Source organism: Podarcis melisellensis, assembly GCF_964234715.1.
Source record: "Podarcis melisellensis genome assembly, chromosome: 3".
In the NCBI taxonomy this organism is placed as follows: Eukaryota; Metazoa; Chordata; class Lepidosauria; order Squamata; family Lacertidae; genus Podarcis; species Podarcis melisellensis.
The window spans coordinates 104,005,554-104,025,324 of NC_138530.1; the positions used below are offsets into that span (position 1 = coordinate 104,005,554).

The following is a 19,771-nucleotide window of genomic DNA, read 5'->3' on the forward strand; positions in this document are numbered from 1 at the left end:
ACTTGCAGTTCTCTGAAAATTGAGAAATCTTCCATGAATTTGTCTTGATAGTTGCTTAACCTTAAAATATGTCACCACATCTTGGTTAATTAAGAGTTTACCAGTGGTTCTCAACCTGTGGGTCCCCAGATGTTGTTGGACTACAACTCCCATCATCCCTGAGCTCTGGCCTTGCTAGCTAGGTGTGATGGGAGTTGTAGTTCAACATCTGGGGACCCACGGGCTGAGAAAGGCTGGTTTAGAGAATGTTATAAGCCTCTCCATAGTCCCTGCAGTTAAGACTAAAAGCTTAAATTGATGTAGCTGCTCTCTGTCGGAATGGTGCTCCAGCCCCTTGAGAATTTTAACTGCAAATGCAAAAACGATAATAGGTTGACACTTTCTGAAAGATGCAAGGAGCTCCACAGGCTTCCCTCTGCATTTCACAAATACAGAGGGAGCACAGATATGAGGTTGCATGAGTAAATTGAGTAGGCAGAAAAACCAGTGATAATATTGCCAATGCCTGCAATCCCGTGCACACTTAAATGTGAGTAATGGCACAATTAAGTCTCTCTGATTTCAGTGGGATTTGTTTCCTAGGAAGTGTACATACGATTGCATCCTAAATGGCATTGAAATTGTTGTCTGAAATGCTGCAGGATAATTTGGATTTGCTGATTATATGGTAACTTGTATTTTAAGGAGCCCCTTCAAACGTCTGGATACATTTGCAACTTTGAAGATTTAGAAATTAAATCTGTTTTACTGGATGAAATATTAAAGGTAAATTTTAGATTTCTCCCCCCCCCCTTCTAAAAACATTCCATTTATACAATTTACAAAACAGTGGTTTTCAATGGAAATGAGCAGCCACTAAACTTATTTTTGTGTGTATTTTACAGAATCCTGAACACCCTAATAAGGATTACATACTTAATTTTGAGATTAGATCACTACGAGATGCACAAGCGATTGTAAATAACGCAGGCATTGCAGAGTCTGCCCAGTTCATTGAAGAAAATTCACATCCAAGGCTTTGGTAAAATTCCATTTTTTCCCCTGGGTTTTCTTTCCTATTTAGAGGGATTATATTCTTATGGCTTTTCAGGGTTAAATCTAGGTTAATAAAACAGGTTTTATTAGCTGAGGAATTGGACTGGTATCTGTTATATAGGAAAATAATCTCAGTTTGATGTGAAAACATCCAATAGTAATAAGAGCCACTAGCTAAATTTGACCCCCTATGATATGTCAAAAGTGTAAATAGGCCATGTAAGAATTGGTGCATGCAAAAGAACACTGAGGACCATGTGATACATTTTCCTTCTCAATCCTCAGGCGGCTTTTGGCCTGCATCGTGGGTAGGTAAGCTGTTTCAGCAAGCCCAGATAACCTATTTTAAGGGAGAGAGAGAAAAGAAACAGAGAGCAGTGCAGAGGTCAGATGGGGAACCTTCAGAAAGGAATAGCGCATCTAGGCGATACCTGAGGCAACCTTTTCCTGAATGTCCTTCTCAAATAAGCTTAGATTTTTCCATCAGGGATGATGCGAAACCTTTGGAGGTTTCTGAGTGTTGTGGAGACCCTTCATCTGGTCTTTGGTTTGGACTCAGTCTGACCCTTATGTTTCCCTCCCCTTACGGTTTTGATCTATGGGCTACATTTAAAATGAGGCTGCATTTTAAATTGCATTTTAACCTGTATTTTAAATTGGTTTCCCCCCCTATTATGTTTTTACTGTAATTTTACTGGTGTTAGCCGCCCTGTGCCCGGCTCTGGCTGGGGAGGGTGGGTTATAAATAAAATTATTTATTATTATTATTGTTATTGTTGTTATTATTATCTGCACACCCAAAGCTTTTCCCACCCCCCAAACTATGAGATCTTTTGGCCGTCTCCACTTCTCTTCCATGTGCTGCTTTGACTCCTGCAATTCGGTTAAGAATATTTGTTAAGTCTGTTCCTTATGAAGCTGTTTTTTCCAGGTAAGACATCTGTGTTCTTTATACAGGCGACTGTTGGCTGAAACGGCTCTCCAGAGATTGGATCTTGACACTGCTGAGCAAGCATTTGTGCGCTACAAAAACTACCAAGGTATCAAGTTTGTCAAGCGTCTTCTCAACCTCCAGAGTGAATTACTGAGGCAAGCCGAAGTGGCAGTTTACTTCGGCAAATTTGAAGAAGCTGAAAGGATGTATTTGGACATGGACAGAAGGTAATTTTCTAGGATAAATTTGAATTGACAAGAGAATCCCCTGAGTGCACAACAGCACAATTGATCGTGGGAGAGCTGTTTATCTTGAGTGAGTGAATTTAGGAATTGTGAGCGCCTCACAAACCATACTTGCCTTTCTAAATTTCAAGCCCGCACAACTCAAAAGGGGGAAGACCAATGAAAAAGAAAGAATACCAGGCATAGGCACAGAACTGGGAAAGATCAGGCAAACCAACTGAAAATAGACTAAAACATCTGTTTGAGGCCTAGTAAGCTGCCTTGGTGATGATACTGTGCATTTATGTAAAGCTATACAATGTTCAGGGATGCAGGTGGCGCTGTGGGTTAAACCACAGAGCCTAGGACTTGCCGATCAGAAGGTTGGCGGTTCGAATCCCCGCGACGGGGTGAGCTCCCATTGCTCGGTCCCTGCTCCTGCCAACCTAGCAGTTCGAAAGCACGTCAAAGTGCAAGTAGATAAATAGGTACCACTCCGGCGGGAAGGTAAACGGTGTTTCTGTGCACTGCTCTGGTTCGCCAGAAGCGGCTTAGTCATGCCACACGACCCAGAAGCTGTACACCAGCTCCCTTGGCCAATAAAGCGAGATGAGCGCCGCAACCCCAGAGTCTGTCACGACTGGACCAGTGGTCAGGGGTCCCTTTACCTTTACCATACAACATTCAGATCAATTCCAAACGTCCTCTTCATCATCCTTATAGCAACCCGATATGAGGCAGGCCAGTTATTGTTCCAGGCTGAGGTTTAGCAATAATAACCTGCCAAAAGCCACCTGGTCACTTCATGGTTGAGATAGGATTTGAACATTTTGGTCCACAGCTCTGTACTTTAAGAAACCTACAGGGCTGGTGGAAGAAAGAATGTGAGGAGTGAATGCGGAGTGAGAGAATGTTAGAGGAGTTCTTTTTTTTCTTTTTGGAGGCAGTGGGAGGGAATTAACTATGTCAACTCTCAGGCTGACATAGTTTCTGGCTCTGTTTGAGAGGGTGCAGATCCTTGGCTGTCCTTGACACACACCTGAATCACCCCATCTTTGGCCCTGCTGCCAAAGGAGGACCACCAGCAGGACAACCATGGCAGTGGAAATCTTCTTCACCATCCCGCCATGGTGGCAGAAAGTGCTGTCCCCTGTGGAGAAGGAGTTCTGTGATACCTTACGGCTCACAGAACATCCTCACAGGGACCATAGGCTTGTGTTCTGTTGAATGTTTTTGTTTCATAATCCACCTTGAGAGGCTTCTGCCTTTTCAAGGTGATCTAAACGTACTTTTAAATGAATAAAGCGTTTTAGAATTGGCTCTCTTTGTATTTCGTGAAGCTGCATTTTTGGTTTTTATATTTGCAGAGACCTTGCCGTTGATTTGCGAATGAAACTAGGGAACGGATTTCGAGTAGTGCAGCTTTTGCAAACGGGCTCGGGACACGGAGATGACAGTCTCCTTGAAATGGCACACAACGAAATTGGGGACTACTTTGCCGATAGACAGAAATGGTATGTTCATAACTTGACACTATAAGTGACTATTGCTGCCTCCTGTCCAAACCGGAGACTTAATTAGTTGTTGTTGATTTTTTAATTGCCTTCTTCAGGGAATGGATATAGAACAACATTTAACCTCCGTGTAACTCTTGGATTGATGATTTAGTTACATTAATTAATGAATTTATTTGAGGATATTGTACAATATCATCAGTTATATGAAATGTTTAAAACAGACAAGAAAAATGGTTTTGAATGTATGCTTAAAGAAGACTGGAAAATGTTTACTGAATATATGGGTGAAAATTGTGTTTATTAAAAAACACTGGTAGCATTAAGATAAATTCAACAATGTAAATAAGTTTGATGGATGTAACTATGAATTACTGAATGGTTTAGTTCATGTGAAATATGCAGGGATGTGTGGTATGCAAAATGAACCATGGAAAGAGAAGGGAAGTCATTGATTTAAGGTTGTTTAAGTGAATATTTTGAAATGGAAATTAGAATACAGTATATATATAGTGAGTTTATTTGAAAGAGACACAAAAAGCGTTCCATTTTGAAAACTTAAGCATAAGATATATTCTGTGGTTTCCCTACTCCGTTGCTGGTGCAATTATCAATCCTTTTGTAGCACTGACCCTAGGAAATTAAACACATTGACAATCTGACAATAGCAAGCAGGTAATATTAACAGATCATCAGAGATCTGGTTTCTCTCCCACCCATGCCCAACTTCTTATAGGACAAATGCCGTGCCATATTATGTACAAGGCAGAAACCACGAACGTTTGGCTGAATGTTACTATATGCTGGAAGACTATCAAGCGCTAGAAGATTTGGCTAACTCACTTCCAGAAAACAACAAATTGCTTCCTGTAAGTATGGAAAGCTACTTATTGTGAATTCTCACCCTCAGGCTGTAATCCTGTACATGACTACCTGGGACTTAAGAACATACGAAGAGCCTGCTGGATCAGTCCAGTGTCCCATCTAGTCCAGTATCCTGTTCTCACAGTTGACAGCCAAACACCTACTGGAAACCCACAAGCAGAATTTGAACACAAGAGCCCTCTCCCCTCCTGTGACTTCCAGCAACTGATGTTCAGAAGCACTGCTTCCTCCAGCTGTGGAAGCAAAGCGTAGCCATCTGAGTAAACATGCAAAAGATGACGTTTTGTGGGAGGGCTACAGCATCGCGCTTCTCTGCTTGTTCCAGCAGCACAAGCATTTTTGCTAGCCAGATGGAACAACCCCATCTCTCCTCTCTACCCACTTCATACTGTTTTGGGTGTTCTCCCCAACCCTCCAAGGTGGATTTTGGGGGAAGAGAGAAGGGCGGAAAGACCTGTTGCACCAGCAGAAACGTTTGTTCTGGTTTCTGCTAGCATGCCAGGTTAGTTCAATCTGGGCCTGTGGTTCTGCTTGTCAGAACAACCTGACTTCATCCAGCAACTAACCACTGATTTACACAAATCAGATCCTTTATGTTATTCATACTAAACCACATTTTGAGTTTTGGAAGATGGTGACAACACAGACATCTTTGATTGTGTGTGTGTGTGTGTGTGTGTGTGAGAGAGAGAGAGAGAGAGAGAGAGAGAGAGAGAGAGAGAGAGAGAGAGAATATGAGATATTTAACACAAAAATATCCTTGGGCATGTTCTTTCTCAACACTCTTCAGAGCTCTAAATTTTCTAACACCAAACCCCAGTAGAAAGAATGTCAGCTGTAAAAAATTTGTTTTGAGGGGACACAGGAAGAAAAGTGGTACATTGCTTATCATAAAGCGGGGGGGATTATATCCCAGCTGATCGCTGCATTAAATTTTATTGATGTGCCTAAAATATGGAGAAGATGGTAAGGACATTAGAATTTCTGCTAGTTGCTACATATGGTAACGATTTTGTGCTTCTACATCCATCAAATGAACAGATGCATCTGACAAAGTAGTCTCCTTGTTAGCATATGTCATGGTGAATTTATTAGTATCGAAGTATCTGCAGTTGGTATCTGTAGTTTAGACAATACAGACATAGGGTGATAGCCAATTTAGTCCTACTCAGAGCAGATCCAATAAAGTCAGGCTATACTCTTGAGTGGGACGCAGGTGGCGCTGTGGGTTAAACCACAGAGCCTAGGAGTTGCCAATCAGAAGGTCGGCGGTTTGAATCCCTGCAACGGGGTGAGCTCCCGTTGCTCGGTCCCAGCTCCTGCCAACCTAGCAGTTTGAAAGCACGTCAAAGTGCAAGTATATAAATAGGTACCACTCCAGCAGGAAGGTAAACGGTGTTTCCGTGTGCTGCTGTGGTTTGCCAGAAGTGGCTTAGTCATGCTGGCCACATGACCTGGAAGCTGTACACCGGCTCCCTTGGCCAGTAAAGCGAGATGAGCGCCGCAACCCCAGAGTCGGCCATGACTGGACCTAACGGTCAGGGGTCCCTTTACCTATACTCTTGAGTACAACTGAATTGGCAATCACCCTAATAATGCTCTCCTTCTGCAATTTAATTATGTTTTTGGTGTCTCCTTCAGGACATAGCCCACAAGTTTGTTACTGTGGGTATGTGCGAACAAGCTGTAGCAGCCTTTCTCAAGTGTAACAGACCCAAGGATGCAGTAGATATCTGTGTAAATCTCAACCAGGTAACAATATAAGCCCAGCACAGGAGTTGCTGAACTGGAAAGTTGTTTGCACATTAATTTCATTCTAATACCTAATAGTGGTTCATTCTAATATCATTTCCCACCAATAGCCAGGATTGCTTTTACATAATAACCTCTAATAATCAACTGATTCATACTGACCAGCTACTTACATCCTCCTATGCTTTGTGTCCGAGGGCCAAGCCACAAATTGCATAAGAGACCTGAAATCAGAACTCCCAGCAGCCTTTAATTTTCCTAAAAGCAGCTGGCAGAATGGAGAAACACAGTTCATATCAGGACTTACAACAATGTAGGTATTGCGATGGAAGGTGTTTCTACATTCCCTTGTGCCAGTTCCAATTCCCTTATGCACAGACTCCCCATGCTGCTATTATCTGCCTTGGAATCTAGGCTGGTATTTTGGGAATTAACACAGGCGAAAGGATTAGACCAGGCAATGCCTCTATGTAGCTCCATCTTGATTTCAGACATTGTGATAATATTGGTATATCCTGATGTTTAGCTGGTGGTATATCACAATGTTAAAAACCAGATATCGCCCAGCGCTAGATGTGGCCCTCTGCCTAAAAGTGGTTCCTCACCCTGATGCATAGAGTCTTTCCAAAACTTTGGCAGTGCAACACCTGTACTGTTTTGCCGCTGAGAGTACCAGCAGAAGCTACATTGATTCTGTCCCTGAGTTGTGTCCCAATATTCCACCACAATAGGATTTACCAGTAGCTTCAAAGCCCTAAGGCCTGAACCAATTTTCTCCAGCAGCAGAGCTCTTTTGCTTGAGAGAATGGACCTTTGAGATAGATAGATAGATAGATAGATAGATAGATAGATAGATAGATAGATAGATAGATAGATGATAGATAATCGTATTTAATTGACTTAATGTTTGTTACCTTTGCTTCTAGTGGAGTAAAGCTGTTGAACTGGCTAAACAACACAATATGAAAGAGATTGGTTCTCTACTAGCTAGATACGCATCTCAATTATTAGAAAAGAACAAGCCCCTTGATGCTGTTGAGTTGTATCGTAAAGCCAACTATTTCTTTGACGCTGCTAAGCTCATGTTCAAGGTACGGTTATTGTGGATGAACTGTCCAATATATGTGTGCATTTTTCGATAATATGCAATGCTTATTAATTAAGACGATTTACTTTTTTGTATTGGAGCTTTTGGTTTAACTTTGCACAACGATGCTGCTTCTGTTTCTGGGAACAAATGTATGCATTACTAATCGTATGCTGTAGCTTTTATCCAGTGAAGCCTTTAATCTGGGCTTTCAAGCACACAGGTGTGCATGGCATGTATTTTCTGAACAGCAGCTCCTCACTGTGTGTGCGACTTTAGCCACACACTTCTCTGGATGAGAATTTACAAACACATAATCCGTGTACTAAGGCTGCAATATTTTCAGCAATACATCAGTAGCTCAATACTTTTACGTTTCAAGTGAAGATTAATACTTTGGCCTCTTATTGAAGGAAGGCTGCACAGAACTGCCAGCTTGTATCTAAATGTTTGTTCCTTCTTTGTTTCAGGTTTTGTTGTTGTCGCTGCTGTTGTAAAAAATGGATTTTATTTCCTGTTCATATTTAAAAGGGGGTGGTATTTTGCATTTGGGATGAAAACATGGGTTGCCTCCAACCAAGTGTGAGTGTCAGGGTTAGATAGTTCTTTACCCTATTCCTTCCTATTGAATGCCAGCAGACCCACAACAAGAGAGTGGGATGGAGCATTCAGGGCTGCTGGATTGCTCAAAATTAGCATCAAGGCACCTTCCAGAATTAAACCTGGACCAAAGCTTATCACTTTGAAAATGGCAAAAGATATACAGTGGTACCTTGGGTTAAGAACTTAATTCGTTCCGGAGGTCCGTTCTTAACCTGAAACTGTTCTTAACCTAAAGCATCACTTTAGCTAATGCGGCCTCCTGCTGCCGCCACACGATTTCTGTTCTCATCCTCAAGCAAAGTTCTTAACCCGAGGTACTATTTCTGGGTTAGCGGACTCTGTAACCTGAAGCGTATGTAACCCGAGGTACAACCCATCAGTTGACATCTTTAAACCAGCTGAAGCTTACCTTGACACTATTGGCCAGTAGGAGGAATCATCCCTGAAGAGTCCAGAAAAGCATCAATCAGCTTTATAAAAGGGCTTTGCGGGCTCCGTCAGTGAACTGCAGTTGACTAAATGTCAAAGGTGCCTCTTGGACTCAAGAGCCTCCTCAACCAAAAGTGACAGAAGAAACTTTGATCCTGTCAGGTTTGGAAGTGGTTGCTCACAAGTAACCAGGCAAGACTCTGACCTGTCTTTTCAAGGTTTTTATTTGGTGCAAACTTTACTGTCCCACCTTATTGGTTGCTTCCATAAGTGGTGATGCAGCTGCTCTTGCAGGGTAGAGGGGAAGATGATTAGTAGCAAGTTTGGCTGAGGTTTATAAATAAGGTATAAAGTTGCATATTGTTTCATACTTTCCATTTCATGAGCCTTAGGCTTTCACTCTCAAGCTGTAGACAGAAAACAAAAATAAACTTCATCTTTTTTTGATTTTGTTTCTTAATGGTGCATTTCTTTCGAAATTTCTCTTTAAAAAGATTGCAGACGAAGAGGCTAAAAAGAGGACCAAGCCTTTGCGTGTAAAAAAGCTCTATGTGATGTCAGCTTTACTGGTGGAACAATATCACGAACAAATGAAAAACGCGCAGAGGGGGAAAGTCAAGGGGAAAATTTCAGAGGTACGGTGCCTAAATGCCTGATCGCCCACCAAACATGAAAGCAAGCTTTTTGAAAAATGTCTCTAGAACAGATGGCAACAAATCGATCTTTCTCACATTTATTTTTTTAAAAAATTGCTGTTTAGAACAGTGTGTAGAGAATAGTTTCACAAAGGTAAAAGATCCAGAAAAGGGTTTAAAGGGTTACAGGCAGGATTGCCGCAGAAACCTCATGCCGTTATTTCCTCTGCTAACAACTCCTGTGTAGAAGATCTCACCAAAAATAATCCCAGCGACACATCTCACTTAGCAAACAGGAGAAAGGGCAACCTTGTGGGTAAAAACAGCTTCTTGACCCCTTTGCTGTTATTTCATTGTGCACAGCAGCCTCCTCCTCCTGTTGAACAGGCCCCTCTCACCTATCAGAGTTGGCCCACTGGGGGTCAGAGGGGATTAAAGGATCCATCCACTGGCCAGATCCAGTTTCTCACCTGTGGAATATGGGAAAGCCAATCTCTGCACCAGAGCTCCACATCCAAACAAATGTGTTTAGTTTTAGGATATACATACCTTATTCTGTGAGCGTGAGTTTGGAGAAGGTAACTTAATTGTTATTCAAGAGCACTGTGTGCGTTGCTGCTATATTCAAAAGACATTGACAATGGTATTGCATACAGTGTTTGAAATTTATTTTGAAGCAGCCATCTTCACTAGTGAAAACTGAAAATGGGCATTATAAATTAATAGCACAGACAACTATTTTCCCTTCATGCTTTCTCCCCTCTCTTCTGTCTTTGCTTCCAGGCTACCTCAGCTTTAGCTGGTCTGCTTGAGGAAGATGTTCTCTCTTCAGATAGTCGCCTGATTGATAATGCTTGGCGAGGAGCTGAGGCCTACCATTTTTTTATACTTGCCCAAAGGCAGCTTTATGAAGGTTATGTCGATACAGCAATGAAGACGGGTAGGATTCCTTGTTGTTATGAACCGCTGGGTAGTTTGTGGGATTCTAAATGCTCATCCTTTTGAATGGATTAGACATGTGTTCCTTAACCAAATGTATTCAATTGCCATTATTATTATTATTATTATTATTATTATTATTATTATTATTATTTTGAATACAAAAAATCAAATAAGAAATACAGAACAAATTTCATACATATACACATAAACATAATTATTTATACATCTATAAAGCAATATTCAGAAAGAAAAGGGGGAGGGGAAAAAGAATAAACGAAGAAAAAAAGGAGTAAAAGAAGAAAGAAGAAAGAAAGATTTAAAACAGAAATTTAGAAAATAGAAAAGTGTTTGCCATAAACAACAGTTCTAGATATATGCTTGCATATGGCTATATATTTCCATCTTGCAAGCTATCAACCTTAATTAAAATGTTTTAAGAAGACTTCCACCGTTTACGCCACGTGTCTTTTATACGCTATAACCTCTGTTCTTCATATCCTTCCTATAGGTTTTCCTTAATTTTTCACTTTACATTCTTTATATTTTTCACAAGATTGGTCTAAACACAACCAAATTTCGGTAACTGAGCCCTGGTTTTGTAAATATTCATTTAGACAATCCCACTGTTTCTTGACCATAATTTTAGGTTTTCTCCTTATTAAATCCGTCAATTTGACTAACTCCAGGTACTCGCAGAGTTTTCCCAGCCATTCTCAATTGCCCTTTTATCGTCTGTAAATCAGGAGATAATTCTCTTGCACAGTTGGAAGCCCATTGAAACCCCTACATTCCTCCCAGGTTCTTCGGCATGAAGATCTGAGCAGATCTGAGGAAACCTTGTCACTTTTACAGTTAAGGCACTTGCAATTCAATGCCAGTATGAGAGCTCCAATGTTCACAGAAGCTCCTTCCTACTAAATGATTTTCCTGTTTAACTGGAGGAGCCGATCCATGCATGCAGTTCCATTTTGTTTGCACCAAACCATTCCCATTAGCGCAAAGGGAACTTTCTGTACGAAGAGTGTGGACCAGGGTGAATGAATGGTAATAATAGGATTCATGTACTACTACTACTGCCTATTTTAGTGTGGTAAGAAAGTATGCTGAGATCTCGTTCTCTTGTTTGCAGCCCTTCACCTGAGGGATTACGAAGACATCATTCCTGCAGTAGAGATCTATTCCCTGTTGGCTCTTTGCGCATGTGCCAATAGAGCCTTTTCTATCTGCTCAAAAGCTTTTGTTAAACTGGAATCTTTGGAAAACTCTCTCCCAGACCAGAAGCACCAGTATGAAGAGCTTGCCCTGCAAATATTCACAAAACACTTCCCTAAAGATAACAAGAAGTCAGAGTTGGAGGGTCTTCTTGAAGAGTAAGCTTGCTGCTTTTATTCCCATTATGGCTAAAATATAATATACCGTATTTTTTGTCCCATAGGACGCTTCGTCCCATAGGACGCACCTACTTTTTTTTGGGGGGGGGGGAAATAAAGGAAAAATTTTTTCCTTTATTTCCCCCCCAAAACCAGGTCGGGGAACAGTGGAATGGCGGTGCTGCGCCTCCCCGCTGTCCCCCGAGCTTGTGGGGCTGGCCGATGTCTGCCTGGCGCGAGGGGCGCTCTGCTTCAGGGTGCCCTGCGTGTCGGGCGGAAGGCTACTGTCAGCAGCATGGGGAGCCCTGCGGGAACTCCCGCAGGGCTCCCCACGCTGCAGATGTCCGCCCAGCGCCAGGGGCGCTCTGTTTCAGGGCGCCCCACGCGCCGTCCGGTGCGCAAGGCTTGCCGACACCTGCGCGGAGCACGGGGCTTCCTCCGAAGGGCGCCCCGTGCTCCGCGCTGCAGGCTGCCGCCCGCAAGCCTTGCACGCCCGGGGGGAGATCCCCCAGGTGCGCAAGGCTTGCCAGCACCAGCGCGGAGCACAGGGCATCCTCCGGAGGGCGCCCCGTGCTCCGCGCTGCAGGCTGCCGCCCGCAAGTGCCAATCCCTCCTCCGAAGGGCGTCCCGTGCTGCCAGCTGCCGCCCGCAAGCCTTGCGCGCCCGGGGGAACTCCCCCGGGCATGCAAGGCTTGCAGATAGCTGCCTGGAGAGCGAGAGGTGTCGGTGCGCACCGACGCCTCTCGCTCTCCAGGCTTCAGCGAAAGCCTGCATTCGCCCCATAGGACGCACACACATTTCCCCTTCATTTTTGGAGGGGAAAAAGTGCATCCTATAGGGCGAAAAATACGGTATGTTGTCTCTGTGAGCCGAATGTTGCTAAAAGTAGCTATCCTGTAAGTTGCAATAGAGGTTAAAACTCGAACTCACTGCCTTTTCATTAGTAGCACCTGGACATGTGGTTGCTATTAATCAGAAATTTGCTAAACCACCTGATAAAATGCAATACTACAACTGATTTGGGAATCTCTCTTTTTAGCTTAGTTTGCTTATTATAAAAGTAACAAGGCATGAGCTTCAAGGATGTTCAAATTTGACCGCTGAGCATTGGAGTTGATTCATAAATCACTGGATATTTCAAGACAATGCTCAGCCCTTTGTGTTGTTCTCACTAATAAGATTTTTCTGACATATTATGACTAAAGCTGCTAATAGTTGCCATATGATTTATGATTTACCAGCTATGCACCAGGATGTAGATGTAGATACAAACTTTCTTTTTCTTTCATTCCTTATATTTTTTCTGTATCAATTTCCCTTTTGTTTTCTTCTTTTTCATCTTCTTTCATTCTTTATCATTGCTTGCTTAAGATATTTACAATGTTTTACAAATCAAGTAAGTTTTACACTGTAATTTTTCCAAATTAAAAAATAAATAGCTGTACACTGGTGCTGTGAACAAACATAGCTTTGAATAGCACTGATCATATGTTTACTAGCAATAATACTGTTCAATATGAGGGATGCTGTAGATGGTCTTCCTTCAAAAAAAAAAAATTAAATTCCATTTTGTGTTTCTTTTAACAGGGGAGAAGGGAAGCTCCCAACCTGTGTTGCTACAGGAAGGGCCATCACAGAGTATCAGTTTTGGATGTGCAATATTTGCAAGCACTGTGTACAAGCTCAAGAAATCAGCAATTACAACTTCTGCCCTCTCTGCCACAGCTCAGTGGCCTATTAATCATAGGAAAATGTCTGCGCTGTTATCGGTATGCACAACAAGTGCAAATATATGTGGTATGAAATGCTTAGAAACCCTGTTGAGATTGTTATGGGGGGAATAAACAGAGAAACAAAAGCTATCTAATATTTCGCCCATCCTATTCCAAATCCTTTCTTTAAAACAGCCTCAGCCTGGGAAAACAGTGGATTTTTAAATTATTATTTTAGTGTAGCTGAATAGTTTCCCAAAAGATTTGTAGGGGGTCAGTGGAGGTGAAGTCTTAAAGGAAAGGATTTTGTGATTGGAACCAATGTAAAAATTGCATTGGTTTTATGACAAGGACAATAACAACAAAAATCTGGCATGACTTTCGCACTTTGGTAAAAATGTCCTAGTCCAATTACATTTCACATAAAATAATTGCACAGATGTCCCTTTCTAAGCACAATACTGAAATGATTACTGAGATTTAAACATGGGTATCATGTTTATCCAAAGGAGCATACATGGATCAATTATTGCTGTGACCTACACCATGAACCTATGAAAATTTGTTATCTAAACCAGGCGTAGGCAAACTTCGGCCCTCCAGATGTTTGGGACTACAATTCCCATCATCCCTGAACACTGGTCCTGTTAGCTAGGGATGATGGGAATTGTAGTCCCAAACATCTGGAGGGCCGGCGTTTGCCTATGACGGATCTAAACAGTTAAAGAACAACTGGTAGGCTGCGTCCATCTAAAAAACTATTCAGTGATCCAGTGTTTGCCAAGAGACAACATATGCTACTGCAGCCTTGGCACAGCTTAGTCAAATCATATGCTCTCTCAGCACCTTAAAACTCAGTCAGATATGCCAGGACCACAATTGCTGGAGAGAGGACCTTAGTTCTGTGGAAAAGCTCAGGTTGTACGTGCAACCCTTTGCCATTTCAAACAGTGTGTGATCTCTCATGCACCCAGGCAGGCTTGCGAGAGCCAATCAGAGAATGCTACATAGACTCTTCTCCCTGCCAGCCTGTAGCGACCATCCCACCCCTTTCGCCTGATAGGTTATCATTCATCAGACCTCATTGTCTGTTCCTTCCCTATAAACTGACAGCCCCATCCGCCACTGCACCCAACCGGCATGTACATGAAATTGCACCTCAAGTTTCAGCGCTACTTACAATGAATCCTGCGGTTCTCCAGCAAGTATAGGAATGCAATCTCAATTCTTCCTGCACCAATTCCTTCTGCAGCGCCAGTGGCGGCAGTTGCAAAGAGCTATGGACAATACAGAAGTGGCAAAAAATGTAGCTAGAAAAAACCACGTGCGTCGACCGACTTTATCACTTTAGAGTTCAATAAAAAAACATATTTACCTGTACATATCTATATGCAGGTGTGGCAGTTAGTTTTGGCGTTCTGCTTCGGTATGTTTTTTGTATGGAAAAACGTGTATTATTTTGTAACAATGTTTAGCGAACCACTTTCTTTGTGGACTAAAATGGTTATAGATAACGCCAATATGGTTATTTGTTTCTTAAGGAAATAAATTTTTATATTTCTTTAATATTCCTGCAGAATGTTGCCTTTTTTGCCAGCATGTGGTCAAGTTTTGTTGTTGTTGTTTAGTCGTTTAGTCGTGTCCGACTCTTCGTAACCCCATGGGCCAGAACACACCAGGCCCTCCCGTCTTCCACTGCCTCTCGCAGTTTGGTCAAACTCATGCTAGTAGCTTTGAGAACACTATCCAACCATCTCGTCCTCTGTCGTCCCCTTCTCCTTGTGCCCTCCATCTTTCCCAACATCAGGGTCTTTTCCAGGGAGTCTTCTCTTCTTATGAGGTGGCCAAAGTATTGGAGTCTCAGCTTCAGGATCTGTCCTTCCAGTGAGCACTCAGGGCTGATTTACTTAAGAATGGAGAGGTCTGATCTTCTTGCAGTCCATGGGACTCTCAAGAGTCTCCTCCAGCACCATAATTCAAAAGCATCAATTCATTATGGTCCAGTTTTCACTTCCATACATCACTCCTGGGAAAACCATAGCTTCAGCCAAAGGTTGTCTCTCCAAACTCCTCTGCAAGTCTCTCTGGCCTCCTCCTCCACCTTCCAAGCTCCTCCATCTCTTCTGCTCCCAAACACTCTCAATAGCTGCTGGGATTGATGACTGTTTTATCCTGTGCATGTCTTTTTCGTGCCATTTTCTTATCCCCCCATGCCTGCCACCAGCAGTAGCCATTTTGCTAGTGGGGGTGCCCCTGAGAGTAGCTTCTGCCCACCCAACATTTGAGTGTATTGGGACACTCCTTGCAGGCGCGATTTCTCTGCCATCAGCAAATCTTCCCCGCTGTCAGAGTCAGGCAGGGCTGAGCAAAGGGTGGCGCTGTGGTCTAAACCACTAAGCCTCTTCGGCTTGCCGATCAGAAGGTCAGCGATTCGAATCCCCACAATGGGGTGAGTTCCCATTGCTCTGTCCCAGCTCCTGCCAACCTAGCAGTTTAAAAGCACACCAGTACAAGTAGATAAATAGGTACCACTGTGGCGGGAAGGTAAATGGCACTTTCGCGTGCTCTGGTTTCCATCACAGTGTCCCGTTGCGCCAGAAGCAGTTTACTCATGCTGGCCACATGACCTGGAAAGCTGTCTGTGGACAAACGCCGGTTCCCTCGGCCTGAAAGCAAGATGAGCACTGCAACCCCATAGTCGCCTTTTACTGGACTTAACCATCCAGGAGTCCTTTTCCTTTTTACCTTTTTATCTTGCCTCTCCAGCACGGCGGATCAGGGATTTGTATTGCTCCACTTCTGTTTGCTGTTGATGCTGCCACCATCATCCTCTTTGGTAACATGTAGTTCTGTATGGTGGCGGGTGGTGCTGTGGGTTAAACCACAGAGCCTAGGACTTGCCGATCAGAAGGTCGGCGGTTTGAATCCCCGTTGTTCGGTCCCAGCTCCTGCCAACCTAGCAGTTCGAAAGCACGTCAAAGTACAAGTAGATAAATAGGTACCACCCCGGTGGGAAGGTAAACGGTGTTTCCGTGCGCTGCTCTGGTTCGCCAGAAGTGGCTTAGTTATGCTGGCCACATGACCCGGAAGCTGTACGCCGGCTTCCTCGGCCAATAAAGCAAGATGAGCGCCGCAACCCCAGAGTCGGTCACGACTGGACCTAATGGTCAGGGGTCCCTTTACCTTTACCTTTACTAGTTCTGTAATAATGGTGAATTTTTTAAAAAATGTTTTTGGAGAATATTCAAGGACTAAAGGAGGGGCATCGTGCAGAATTCAAGGGTCGGTCACTCTTCCTCAATAGACAATTCCCTGGCCACACAGTCAAGGCAGTTTGTTTGCTCTTGCTAAGTAATAGCTGAAGCATATTTATGTATCCCTAATTACAGTCCCCACCACCAAAGCCGTACGCATTTGGTTTACAGTCTGTCAGCATTTCCATTACACACCCCCACCTCCCAGAGGTCAATAACTTAAGCCATTAAAAAGCTGCATCAGCAGGAAATGTGATATACAGGCTACCTAAGCCGCAATTCCTTTTCCCCCTACTCCATGAAAGAGGGGAAATATTTTTTGCTTTCCGTAAATTATGGCAAAACTCTTCTCATCTGCTATCTTCAAATTGGCCTGCATCCTGAAATTAAGCTGTCGGAGGCCGTCTGTCAGTAGCTAAACACTCACCCACAATAAATAAGGAGCCAAAATATAACCGTCAGCTTGTTGAACGGGCAGCCATTAATTGCATAGGTTATTCATCCTTTAATAGAAAGAGTTGAATTAAGCTTTAGTTTAAAAGCGCCAATTAAATTCTGAGACAGTAAAGGAGTCATTACTCTTCCTTCCTGGCCTCAGGAAGAGTGAATAGATTTTCTACTTGTTAAACTTGACGGTCTCCACCAAAATAAAACAGGCTCAGAGCCACTAAATCACAAAACCCTATCGTTTGTTGTGCCAACTTTCAGCTCACAGTTGATACACTTATTCCAGGAGGCTTATTAAAGAAACACAATGGCAAATAATCAACACTGAATCTTAGCTGTATATACCAAGTGTGTCCAATTAAACAAGGCTATGGGCATGCATCTGAAATAGCTCACCATGATGGGGTGAGCTCCCATTGCTCAGTCCCTGCTCCTGCCAACCTAGCAGTTCAAAAGCACGTCAAAGTACAAGTAGATAAATAGGTACCACTCCGGCGGGAAGGTAAACAGTGTTTCTGTGCACTGCTCTGGTTCGCTTAGTCATGCTGGCCACATGACCTAGAAGCTTACACCGGCTCCCTCGTCCAATAAAGCGAGATGAGCGTCGCAACCCCAGAGTCTGCCACGACTGGACCTAATGGTCAGGGGTCCATTTACCTTTACCTATGAGCATGCATCTGAAATAGGGCAGGGAGTTGGGTCCTGCCAGCAAATCAAATCCTTATCTTCCCCCACTTCTGTGGGCCAGGTTTGAAAGATTTGGAGGGATACTCGCCTGTCCATCACTTGGCATCACTTTTGAGTTCAGGAGACCCATTTTCACCCAAAGTTTAAAATTAGACTGTGCACGGTGCTTTGAAGGCCCGACAATCAGCTTGGCTATTGGGGCTTCAAAGCGCCACAAGCAGCTCTTCTCAAGCACCGCAAATCAGCAATCAGAATTTGCAAAGAGCCACACAGGTACTTTGCATATATGATGTTGGGTGTAGGTCAGGTGGGCCTTGCAGACCCTATTATGGTCCTTGCCCCCCTACAACAGTCTTATGATGTATCCCACCTGGTATCAGTACAGATTAAAGTTGCTCTATTAGTGGAGTGGAGATTAGATGAATAATTTCAGGGGGAAGCTGATGGTGTGGGAGCTACCTCAGACGCAGAAGAGAAAAAAAAGAATGCTGGAATGGGAATTTCTTCCACATTCCACATTCCAGATTTTTGATTATTTTTTTTAGCTTTTCACCTCCAGGGAAGGAGGTAGGTCCTATTTAGAAGTACAGCTCGTTAAACTCAGTGTCACTTATTTCCAGGCAAGTGGTACAGGTTTGCAGTCTTAAGATTCCTTATTACCTAAGTTTCATTTTTATGATTCTTAATGACTTATTCATGAACTACTCTCCAAGCACCAATTTCAATAAGAGATTGAACACTGTGACCATTAATGCGTATGCACATGTTTGATCCATTTTGTTTTAGTTAGCTGAACTGCAAATTGAGAGATAAACAATATTTTGTGGTAACACAGCTAAATTTAAGGCAAACCTTTTTGAGAAAGTGGAACAATCCTTGCCTAGGGATGACCCAATAAATGTCTGGGGGTTAGGAAGAATATCTGAAGAGGAGCCCCACCATGGAGATATATAAAAAACCATAAATCACATCCAACGGACCATTTACTGCCTGCAATGGCATTCAAAATCTGCTGCCAAGTCAGCTACCTCATCCTGCCTTATGAGAGGGTCACCTTTAGCCTTTCCCGCAACCCCCAGCCCGTGACTCAAAATGTTGGAAGGACTCATAACTAAATTATAAAGTCTGCTACAGGCTTTGCCTGCATACACACCACATATTTAAAACATGTTGGAAGCACACACTCCCCCCCCCAAAAAATCCAGTGGCTTGAATTAATTTTATAATGAATGATTTTAGAGTGTTGTTTGTGTTGTACTTTTGTACTGTTTTATTGTTGTTAGCCGCTCTGAGCCCGGCTTCGGCTGGGGAGGGCGGGATATAAATAAAATTTATTATTGTTGTTGTTGTTGTTGTTGTCAGGGGTGCTGGGAATTCTAGCTCTGCAGAGAATAAACTACAATTTCCAAGATTCTATGGTTGGGGAGTGCTTTAAATGGATGCTTTGTTATGCAGCCTTTGTGGGTATAAACATCCTAATTTCAATCCCTTTCTTCCCCAGTGAGTTAATATTCTATTCAGTGAGTTAATACACGATTAATGAACAGTCATATCTTAGAACCCGTCTTATTGTTTAATCAGGAGGGTCATCATGTATTAAACAATCCATTTCTAATGGTGTCTTGGCAGACAACTATTTGCAATTTTGCTCCATTGGTTTTTTCATCTTGCCTTCATCCCGAAGTCTTCCAGTTTTGTGCATATTTCTGAAGTAAACCAAGATTAAAATTCCCAACAGATGCCCAGGCTGAAGCATATTCTTTAAACTTTCCCTCACCTTGCTTCTTCACCTTGCCACAAGGACACCTCCTCGCGTTCCAACTTTCATACCCTCACCTTTTGACTGCTCCTTTTATTTATTTTTAAAAAAACTTTCATAGGTGTCTACATGCATTCGGCTCACGTCTCTGCAGAGGCTCCTCATATCACCTCTGCAGTATCGCCGGCTGAATGAATACTGTAAGCTAGACAACTGTCAATGCAGCAGAGCTGAAACCTCCTTTTTGTCCACACTCCCTGAACGCCCTTCTCATTAGGTTTCTTCTGCACTCCCATCTCCAAGGTTTTGTTAGCCTGTGCATGCCCTGGTTATCTCCTGCTTGGACTACTGCAATGTGTTCTGTGTGGGCCTGCCTTTAAAGGTGACTCGCAAACTACAATTTGTTAAGTTGTGGGTGAACATATCAGACGACACAGCGATTCTTCCAAAGCAGCTCTTTATTTGTAAGCTGGAACAGAACTGAACTGAAGGCCTCAGTCAG

The 19,771-nt window shown here is 43.0% G+C and overlaps 1 protein-coding gene across 2 annotated transcripts in view; it reads left to right on the plus strand.

Annotated features, from left to right (window-relative positions):
- Positions 1-14,688, plus strand: part of WDR35 (WD repeat domain 35) — a 37,070-nt gene extending 22,382 nt beyond the window's left edge. For both annotated transcript variants that reach the window (XM_081906046.1, XM_081906047.1), the window contains 11 exons: positions 685-765; positions 885-1,021; positions 1,993-2,196; positions 3,561-3,707; positions 4,444-4,576; positions 6,234-6,344; positions 7,271-7,435; positions 8,958-9,098; positions 9,882-10,038; positions 11,170-11,410; positions 12,998-14,688. In XM_081906046.1, coding sequence (XP_081762172.1) covers positions 685-765; positions 885-1,021; positions 1,993-2,196; positions 3,561-3,707; positions 4,444-4,576; positions 6,234-6,344; positions 7,271-7,435; positions 8,958-9,098; positions 9,882-10,038; positions 11,170-11,410; positions 12,998-13,151 — 1,671 coding nt within the window. In that variant the 3' untranslated portion in view covers positions 13,152-14,688. The remainder of the gene's footprint in view (positions 1-684; positions 766-884; positions 1,022-1,992; positions 2,197-3,560; positions 3,708-4,443; positions 4,577-6,233; positions 6,345-7,270; positions 7,436-8,957; positions 9,099-9,881; positions 10,039-11,169; positions 11,411-12,997) is intronic.
- The last annotated feature ends 5,083 nt before the right edge of the window (positions 14,689-19,771 follow it).